Raw genomic sequence first — 11,167 nt, forward strand, 5'->3', positions numbered from 1 at the left:
AGTGATGCCTGTCAATGCCCATCAGTGCCACCTACCAGTGCCTCCTCATTAGTGTCCATCAGTGCCACCTATCAGTGTCCATCACTGCAGCCTCATTAGCGCACATCAATGAAGGAGAAAAATCACTTATTTACAAAATTTTATAACAAAAACTAAGAAAAAACTTTTTTTTTTCAAAATTTTCAGTGGTTTTTGGTTTGTTTAAGAAAAAATAAAAATCCCAGAGGTGATTAAATACCACCAAAATAAAGCTCTATCTGTCACAAAACAATGATAAAAATTTCATATGAGTACAGTGTTGCATGACCGCGCAATTGTCATTCAAAGTGTGACAGCGCTGAAAGCTGGAAATTGGCCTGGACAGGAAGGGGGTATAAGTGCCCAGTAGGCTAGTGGTTAAAAGAAAACCAACTGTGAGACAATGAACACATTGGGGTTTATTTGCTGAAGCTGGCTCACTCAGAATCTCATGCACTTCTGCAGGAAACCAATCAGCTTCCAGGTTTTAGGCTGGCCATACATTATACAATTTCTGTCCAATTTCTGCCCAATTTCCTTTAGATGTACCTTCAACTATGTATTGCAAGGACCTGCCTAATTGGATACCATTGAAAGTGTTTTTTAGGTTTGACCTCCTATTATATGGTTGTTGGCAGGGGCGGACTGACTATTTGGGAACTCGGGCACTGTCCGAGGGCCCGGGGTCAGTAGGGGGCCCCATGAGATGCCCCTGGTACCCTTCATAGGCTTTTTTGGGTGTGGTTTGAGTGTGGGCGAGGACACAGGGGCCCCATGATCCCCTGTTGCCCAGGGGCCCCTGTGAGTTGTCAGTCCGCCCCTGGTTGTTGGTAAATCTAAAGCAAAATTCTCAAGAAATTTGTATAATGTACGGCCAGCCTTATTGCTAATTGAACAAGCTGAGGTTAGAAGCTGATTGGCTACCATGCACAAGTGCACCAGATTCTGAGTGAACCAGATTTAGTAAATAACCCCTATTTTGTTTTGCTGCACCTTGACTGTAATTAGCTGATTTAAGCTGAAGGGTTAATTGAGCTTTAAACGAATGTATTGGGTCATGTGGGGGGTGTATATAGTGGTTGTTCATGGTCCTTCCATTTTTTTGGAGGGGATTGTCTAAATATGTATTTATCATTGATGAGTTGCAAAGGGAACCTTTGACTGAAAGGAGAGGAGTGGATGATGAGTGGGGACTTCTTGAGGAATCCACAGCATTTAGAAAGTGTTGTTAGGGCCAAATTGTTTTGCTTTTAGCCTGAAAGAAGGAAATTATAGAAGATGGTCCTCTCGTTGTGTATATTGAATCTAATGGCACTAAAGTTCTCTAAAACTGTTATTGTCTTTCATTTAATATAGTGGAGAGATTCTCATGTGTCATTGTCCATGACATCTTAGCTTTACTCCAGGAGAGGATCACTCTTGAACATTTCCAGGCTCTAGCTATAGGGATTTTGTCTGTATATACAAAATCAAAATTTGTAAGTGTTTTGGAAATACAAACTATTTGCCTGACTTATTAGCCATTGTTGATATATGATATGAAATCATGGCTCCTAAGGAGAATGTTTTTGGCTGTAAAAAGACAGTATTGACTATTTGACAAATAAATTATTTATATTTTATTACTTAGTTCCATCAAAAATAAAACAAAAAAATGCAAAGAAAAAGGGCAATCTCTTTCTTGTGAAAGAGGCCATCTACGTCAAACTGGAACAACCATTAATGAACAGGAATGGGGGCCTTTGACACCCTTTGTCTGTCTTCTACATGCCATGCCATTTTTACATCTCTACCAGTGCACTGATGGTAATTCCACATTCAGCAATTTAAAACAAAAAACATTAACATCTGTGAACCATTCTCGACACCAAGGATGGTATTATATAGCTAGAACAGGATGGTGCCACCATTTTCACACCTTCCTCATGTTGGCAACAACATTTTCCTTTCCATGGTGATTAGATCAATGTCTTGGTGCTACCTGTGTTGACATATATGCTAGAGTATTTTCGAACGCTCATTAGATCTGAGATAGTGGTTTGGATAAACTATGAAACATCTTCCACATGGCAGGACAAGTCCAGTTGAATGCGACTAACTACCAATAGATATACCATGACTTGGGTAAATGAGAACTTTCACAGACAACACATCTCAGAGTTTTGCATTTTTCCAGAATTTACTTTATTTTGCAGTTCTTTGCATTCCATCAGGTAGCATCTCAGAGCTTCAAAAAAAGTCAATACTGGAAGACGTTCCTTTACAAGACACTGTGATTGCAGGTAATTTACAGGGAGAAGATAATTATTTAAAGACCAAGGAGCAGATAAATATATTATACCCAACAACCGTCATTGACTGCAAGTCCCACTCTGATTGGGGTCTGAATGAGCAATCAGCAGAAAGTCTTCTTTCAATAATAGAGATTGGGCAATCAAGGCTCTTTAACCATGTATTGTTCCATGAGAATGGTCCTTTTGGGATGTTAGGCAATGCCCTATAGACATTAGGTCATCATCTAATGTGGTCACAAAAGTGCAACCTTGCTTGACAACCCTCTGCTCCCTTCTATAAATTGCTGGAGAGCCATGCATTTCTCACATTTTCTTTGCTCCTTGCCCAAACTTTCCCTATTCTGTAGACCATCCACTACATTTGAGAATCTCTACCTAGGAGAAGGCCCCCCATCCGGAACTCCCTCTCTGCCTTATATTGGTTTCTACTCAACGCATACTCCAGACTGACTCCACATTTTTGGCATAATGGGAAAGAAACTTAATTACTACCTTCACCTACAGCCAAAAAGAATGTATTCTGTTCTTCGCTCATAAAACATCGCTTTTCAGCATATACCAAGAAACACGTATAAGATGATGACCTGTTGGTACAGAACCTCAACCCCCTCAACCTTGGCCAAACTGGTATTGCAATTCACAACTGGGCACACTATTACTTATCTTCTGGGTTTGCCCCAGGACACAGCCTATTTGGCAAACTATTCTCCGACTTATTCATAAGTTCACAGACATTTCCCTGACTGATAATCCAGTCCTTTTGAATCTAACACCTATGTCGAAAAAGAAATATCACAAATCCCTACTTAAACACATGGTTAATGCGGCCAGAGTCTGTATCCCCCTCATGTGGAAACAGCAGGCCTTGTTGACTATAGCCCAATGGCTTGCCGGAGTGAATGATATCCAAAACCTAGTACACCTGACCTCTGCCCTCCAAGACAAGTCTGCGCAACACCGAAATGGATGGATGTCTAATGGGATCTCTTTCATTTTTCAGATGAATACCTTCAGTATGTGTAACTTGTCTTTACTCTTGTCCAGCACAGGATGACTATATGAGGCTCTTCCCTAACCACTCCCACAGGGATTCTCCCTCATCCCTTATACCCTCTTCCCTCCCCACCCCTTTTTTTCCCCCTTCCCTTTCCCCCACCGATTTCTCCTTTAGTTCATTCCCTTCTACCCACATATACAAATTTTCCTTATTTTTGAAAAAGGTGGGCACATTAGTGCTTTCAGAGTGAGTTTCCTAGACATGCCTTGAGTTGCATTTCTGCTACTAGGCCTGTTTTGACCTGCTGAGTCTTCTGCCTACAGAATAGCAGCAGAAGATACTTCTTTGAAAAAAGCTCTGCAACTGCCGCTAGACAGTTCTATCATGAAAAGCTTAATTATCTAGCTTTTTATGTATTATTTTTACCTCTATTTATAGAGGTTATAGGGAATGATGGTTTACTTCTATGTTTCTTTGGCATTTAAGAACCTGTGCTGTTAGCAATGTCCATACTGGCAGAAGAAAGGCATGCTTATTTAACTGTACATATAAATAGTGTAGCGCTCGTATAAAATAAAATAAATACTAAAAAGTAAGACAAATACATGTGATGCGGCTTTAGAAAAATAAAATAAAAAATGTGACAAAATTAACACAATATAACTCTCCATTGCAGTGGTGTAAAACATACATAGTGCCAGGCTTGAAATAAATATCTTACCCCCCCACTGGAAACACGTGTTCACACACTAAATCAATACATTAAATAACATGTGCCTTTTGCTTAAAAAACTTGCACACACACTTAATAAATTAAATAATTACCTAAATATCTAAAAAAACCCTATCATCCAAGGGGCTAAACATAAAATGCTAAAGTGCCAAAAGCAGTGCAAAAAAAAGTGTCCACTCTTCCAAAAATTGATCTAAAAAATGTCCTTTTGGTGATGAATATAATCATGCAATGTGCAGTGATATTTGACAAATTTGTGATTGTGCCAAAAGTTCTTCTCCTATTTGCTGCTAGATTGCCTCCTCACCTCCTCCCAGTGACCCCTAGGGGCCAACAGGCTTGCAGGATCACCCTGGATCCCTAAATCATATGGGCCAGCAGCTTCCTTCCTTCAATGGATCTCCTTATGGGGCTCCTATTGCCCCTGATCAGCCAAGATATCTCTAGAGGACAATGGCTCACCAATCTTTCTTCTGATGTTTCTCCTTCAACCTCTTAGCCAACATGTTTAGATTCTTCCACTGGTTCCACATTCAGAATGTTTTGGCCAAAAAACAGCCTTGCTCCCCGCACAGCTTCGCCAGTCTTCAAATCCTTAACTTTTATTAGAGTGATAGCACGATCTGCATGAACATTGAATAAAACTCCTTGAAAGCACCTATTGGTTGTTGTAATTTTGATAGTCTTTCCAATCAAATTGTTCAGGATGCTGTTACCGGAAGCCAGCATCCTGAACAATTTGATTGGAAAGACAATCAAAATTACAACAACCAATAGGTGCTTTCAAGGAGTTTTATGCAATGTTCATGCAGCTCGTGCTGTCACTCTCATAAAGGTTAAGGATTTGAAGACTGGCGAAGCTGTGCGGGGAGCAAGGCTGTTTTTTGGCCAAAACATTCTGAATGTGGAACCGGCACCGGATCACAGTTATCACTGGGATTTTACCAAGTCACCATTTTCAGTCATATCGTGATTTCACTACCATTAGTTATTCTGGACTATCATTTGCACTGTGTGTTATACTACAATATTAGTGAAGGTGTTTGATACCGCTCCACCATTGCTATAATTTCTTAAGGACATTCTGTGCTGCTTTAATATTTGCTATATATTTGTGCTATTTTTTATACATCATTATTGGCATATTCTTGTATTTCATTTCTAGCACTGCACTACTTACATTCATATTCTATTGAAGGTTTTATGGTTTCCCTTTTTAGTGTATCAGCTGCTGTCGCCTGTTAGCGCTCGCTGAACCACATACAACTATATTTTTATTTATGCTTCTTCATGTAACTTTTGTCCACCTGTACACATATACACTTTTTATATTTTTTTTTTCTATTTTGAGAGTGGAGTACTGGGTTATATCACATACACCTTTTACGTTTGTGTGTTTTTGACATATTTATGCATCTAGCTTACTATTGTTCATACACACATTTGTCCATCTGTACGGATATACAATCTTCTAGCTTTTTTTTTTTTGAAAGTTGAGTATGGTGTTTTGGCACCTTATTTGTGACTTTATCTTTATTTTTATTTAGGTTATTTCGTATATTGAGCTCACATGATCAATTTTCTCTATAATAATACGGTTTGATATAGTTATGTTGAATGCACAATTGCACTTTGGAATTTTTAATAGACAGCACGCCCATTTTTTTTAAGTAGATGTAATCAAAGGGGCAAGGTATACCTGGTGATGTCATTGACTAATGTCAGCCACTATCTCTGCCCCTTTGCATGGCCAGCAAATGATTGGAGCTGGGTGATATCACTGGTTGCTAAGGATGCATTGTATGAAGGCACCTGCTGCTTCCTTAGCAACAACTGACAGCAGAAGAAGGAAGCTTTCATTTATAGTAGTGGTAGAAAAGCAACTATGCTATACATGACCAGCTTCGGCAGATAGGGCAAAAAGTCTGAACACTCGAACAAGCAATGTTTGGCCCAAAAACGTTTGAAACTTGAAGTTCATGTACTTTTTCTGGCTACAAACTTTAAGCAACATTACGCTCATATGTGAACAGGCATAACAGAAAACCATGGTATTTTGTGTGTTGTGTGTTTTGGACCTTCAAACCCCTTAGAATGGGGACTAATAGTTTAATAGAAATTTGTGGATGTATTTTAACCCTTTCACTGTTGGCCCCGATGACGTCGATTTTTTTAATGAAATTCATAGGGGTTGATTTACTAAAGGCAAATAGACTATGCACTTTGCAAAGTGCAGTTGCACTCTGCAAATACAGTTGCAACAAAGCTTAGTAAATGAGATAAAGATCACTTTGCAAAGAATACCCAATCACGTACAAGGAAAATTACAAAAAAAAGCATTTTTGCTTGCACATGATTGCAATTTAAAGATAAAGTTGATCCAGGGAATATCCGATTGCCTCTCGGGGAATCAGGAAGAATTTTTTTTTTCCCAGCAGGAGCAAATTGGATCATGCTTTGCTGGGTTTTTTTTGCCTTCCTCTGGATCAACTGTGGGTATAGGATTATAACTTTTTTTTTTTTTTTATGGTTGAACTGCATGGACTTTTGTCTTTTTTCAGCCAGACTAACTATATATGTATCTATATAACATGATGTAAGTCAGCAGAGCTTCTGCTCATTTACTAAGCTCTGGAGCAACTCACTTTGCAAAGTGCACACTCTTATTTCCCTTTAGTAAATCAACCCTTTTGACTGCAACGTGTTGCCTATGAAATGGGACCTATATAGGTGATCACTTGATACATTTATGAAAATGATCTTTTGTAATTGTGCATTGTGCATTTTGTAATTGTGCATTTGCTGTTTTTTAACATTTGTGTCTATATATATATATATATATATATATATATATATATATATATTTTTTTTTTTTTTTTTCTCATTTACACTCACCAGCCACAGGTACATCTGATCAATTGCTTGGTAACACGAATTGCTAATCAGCCAATCACATGGCAGCAACTCAATGCATTTAGGCATGTAGACGTGGTGAAGACGACTTGCTGAAATTCAAAACTGAGCATCAGAATGGAGAAAAAAGGGGATTTAAGTGACTTTGAATGTGGCATGGTTGTTGGTGTTTAACTTTTTTTTTTTTATGGTGGAACTGGATGGACTTTTGTCTTTTTTCAGCCAGACTAATTATGTAGGTAACTATGTAACATGATGGAAGTCAGCAGAGCTTCTGCTCATTTAATAAGCTCTGGAGCAACTGCACTTTGCAAAGTGCACACTCTATTTCCCTTTAGTAAATCAACCCTTTTGACTGCAACTTGTTGCCTATGAAATGGGACCTATATAGGTGATCACTTGATACATTTATGAAAATGATCTTTTGTAATTGTGCATCGTTTTGCTGTTTTTTAACATTTGTGTCTAGTAAGCTTAAAAGAGCAGGGCCCTCAATCCCCTCATGTTTTGCATTGTATTGGTATTGTTCTGTCACACGTTCTGTCCCCCTTTGTAATGTACAGCGCTGAGCAAACTATTGGCGCTTTATAAATACTGTATAATAATATATATATATATATATATATATATTCATATACACTCACCAGCCACAGGTACATCTGATCAATTGCTTGGTAACACAAATTGCTAATCAGCCAATCACATGGCAGCAACCCAATGCATTTAGGCATGTAGACATGGTGAAGACGACTTGCTGAAATTCAAAGCTGAGCATCAGAATGGAGAAAAAAGGGGATTTAAGTGACTTTGAATGTGGCATGGTTGTTGGTGTTAGATGGGCTGGTCTGAGTATTTCAAAAACTGCTGATCTACTGGGATTTTCACACACAACCATCTCTAGGGTTTACAGAGAATGGTCCAAAAGAGAACATATCCAGTGAGCTGCAGTGGAGGAAAATGCCTTGTTGATGTCAGAGGTCAGGGAGGAATGGGCAGATTATTTCGAGATGATGGAAAAGCAAAATGGACCAATATCTCTGAGGAATGTTTCCAACACCTTGTTGGATCTATGCCACGAAGAATGAAGGCAGTTCTAAAGGCAAAAGGGGGTCCAACCCGGTACTAGCAAGGTGTACCTAATAAAGTGGCCGGTGAGTGTATGTGTTGATATAAATTCTTGCTGTCTCTCTTTCTTTTCTGCAGTTATTTCAAGAATATCACTTTAATACCTTAGCAGGGGGTCCATAACAAAATTGATCTGTCCCGAATGGAAAAATACGCTAGGTACGCCACATTATTTATTATTCTATTTAAAACTTTCTTCGACTTATTGATCGCACTGAATGTACCATGAGCTGTAGGTATAATCCATTTTAGCAGGGTTCCTCGGGAACCTGAAAATTATTTCAAGGGTTCCTCAGGCGTTGAGAAAGGCTATCCTAATATAAGAGGGTCATGAGGATATTGCAGATGTGTGGAAAGAGCTTTTCTGTCCCTTATAAATGCATTGCCTATTAAAGCCAGATCTTTAACTTCCAGTTCTCAGCTCAGTAGTGCAATGCTCAGATAAGCAGCAGTCGGAGTTTAGCGTTGAAGCTGAAGGCTGGGAGCAGATACATTAATACAGAGAGATTAGGACGCAGCAGAAGATGCTTGCACACAGGGATGGGGAGGAGGAGAAACGGCACCTAAGCTTCTGGAATGGCAAAGACGGCATTCAGTAGGAAGGACCAGATACAGGGATGAAGGTGTAATAGACAATAGAGGACAGGGCAGGAGATGGAAATGTAAAAGCTCAACTCTGGAAGAAGAGAAAGTCACCAAAACTACAGACAGCTGTAATTATAAGAACTCAAGGAATACTCCTCCTGTTACAAGCTATTGCCTATTCCAACCAGCTAACCACTAAGATGTGAGAGATGCCTTCAGAAGCTTTATTCTGATATATTAACTCATCCAGATATCTGGAATTACTTTTTAGAACCTCTAAAAAAAAAATCCGGGACTGAGGGGTCCAAGAGAAGATCATAACGAGGAATTTAGCAGCAAGGCACAAGAAGACATGAGGAATACACGGAAGGAAATACTATTTGTTCTTTTTTGGTTTTCCCATGGGATGGTAAGTATTTTCTTTAATTTTACCAAGTCTTGTAGCTGTGTTTTGAATGTGTAGGTACTCCACATTGGTAAGGAAAGGACATTATGCCTCAAATCCTCTCCTGAAAGAAACACAAAGGAATTTGTCACTCGTTACTTACTCTGAAAATGCTCAATGCCTGACTTGTCGGGGTCTCTGGCTTCAGTATTTGAATCTCTCTTCCAAAAACAAGTAGGCAGACCAGGAGATACTTTTATTATCGGCACACTTGTTCCAGGCTGGTGAGTCAGAAAGTAGTGAATCCTGAGGGTCAAACAACAGCCAGGAAACGGACATTTCAGGAGAAATTGAGGCAGCAGATTACATTGGGTGTACTCATCAGGGGCGGACTGACAACTCATGGGGCCCCCGGGCAATAGGGGATCATGGGGCCCCTTTGTCCTTGCCCAAACTCAAAAAAGGCTATGAAAAAGGTACCAGGGGCATCTCATGGAGCCCCCTACTGACCCCGGACCCTCGGGCAGTGCCCAAGTTTCCAAATGGTCAGTCCGCCCCTGGTACTCATACAACATTTGCATAGTAATTTTCCCAGTGAACATGCATGTACATTCGCTTTGTGCAAGTTTGACCAGAAAACGAAAACTATTGGGCTATTTAGTGTGCTGTTTAGATGTTTTTCATTGTTTCAAATTGGGAAAAAAACACATTTGGCCTCCAAATGCTACTGAGGGGGTTATTTACTAAAACTGGAGAGTGCAAAATCAGGTGCAGCTCTGCACAGAAACCAATCAGCTTCCAGGTTTTATTGCCAAAGCTTAACTGAATAAGCTGAAGTAAGGTTGGCCATACATTATACAATTTTCTTGAGATTTTTGGTTTAGATTGACCAAAAACCATATAATATGAGGTCAAACCTAAACAACACTTTCAATTGTATCCAATTAAGCAGGCCCTTGCACTACATAGTTGAAGGTAAATCCAAAGGAAATTGGGCAGAAATTGGACAGAAAATTGTATAGTGTATGGTCAGCCCTAGAAAAGCCTTGGCAGCATAGGACAGATGTGGACCCTTGCTCCCTGGGACTAAGGCTGGCCATACATTATTACAAGCCTAAGGCTGGCCATACATTATACAATCTTCTTGAGATTTTTGGTTTAGATTTACCAAAAACCATATAATAGTAGGTCAAACCTAACAACACTTTCAATTGTATCCAATTAGGCAGCCCCTTGCACTACATAGTTGAAGGTAAATCTAAAGGAAATTGGGCAGAAATTGGACAGAAAATTTTATAGTGTATGGCCAGCCTTAGAGAAGCCTTGGCAGCATAGGACAGATGTGGACCCTTGCTCCCTGGGACTAAGGCTGGCCATACATTATACAATCTTCTTGAGATTTTTGGTTTAGATTTACCAAAAACCATATAATAGGAGGTCAAACCTAAACAACACTTTCAATTGTATCCAATTAGACAGCTCTTGCACTACATAGTTAAAGGTAAATCTAACGGATATTGGGCAGAAATTGGACAGAAAATTGTATAGTGTATGGCCAGCCTTAGAAGCTGACTGGCTTCCATGCACAGCTGCATCAGATTCTGTGTGTACTGGTTTTAGTAAATATACCACTGGGTGTCATAGTAAATTCTTCCATGGCACATTTTATAAATATACTTCCATGTTTTTCTTAAGAATAATCTCCTTTAATAGGAGTGATAGAAGCAATATCAAAGGATGAAATATGTAAAAGAAAATATGTACCAAATGTAATACATTGGCTTCATTAAAAATCTGTATGTATTACTATTAAAAATAAATAAATACATTTAAAAAAAAATTTATATATATATATATATATAAAAATAAATTAAAAAATATATATATATATAAAAAAAAAATTATATATATATATATAAATAATATATATATATATATATATATATATATATATATATATATTTAAAAAATAAATTAAAAAAAAAAAAAATATATATATATATATATATATATATATATATATATATGAGTATGTACAATGTAATTTAAAATAAGAAGTAGAAATATTTCCTTTAACCCTCCATGCTCAGTGGTGTCTATGCCAGAAATTTGCAAAG

The 11,167-nt window shown here is 38.4% G+C and overlaps 1 protein-coding gene across 1 annotated transcript in view; it reads left to right on the plus strand.

Annotated features, from left to right (window-relative positions):
- The first annotated feature begins 8,503 nt into the window (after positions 1–8,503).
- LOC149464490 (vasoactive intestinal polypeptide receptor-like) overlaps positions 8,504–11,167 on the plus strand; it is a 99,177-nt gene continuing 96,513 nt past the window's right edge. Inside the window, exon 1 of the mRNA XM_089674462.1 lies at positions 8,504–9,074. Coding sequence (XP_089530588.1) covers positions 9,018–9,074 — 57 coding nt within the window. The 5' untranslated portion in view covers positions 8,504–9,017. The remainder of the gene's footprint in view (positions 9,075–11,167) is intronic.

The sequence above is a fragment of the Staurois parvus genome, unplaced genomic scaffold (assembly GCF_062004578.1).
Source record: "Staurois parvus isolate SC_StPar_1 unplaced genomic scaffold, SC_StPar_1.0 ptg000151l, whole genome shotgun sequence".
Lineage (NCBI taxonomy): Eukaryota > Metazoa > Chordata > Amphibia > Anura > Ranidae > Staurois > Staurois parvus.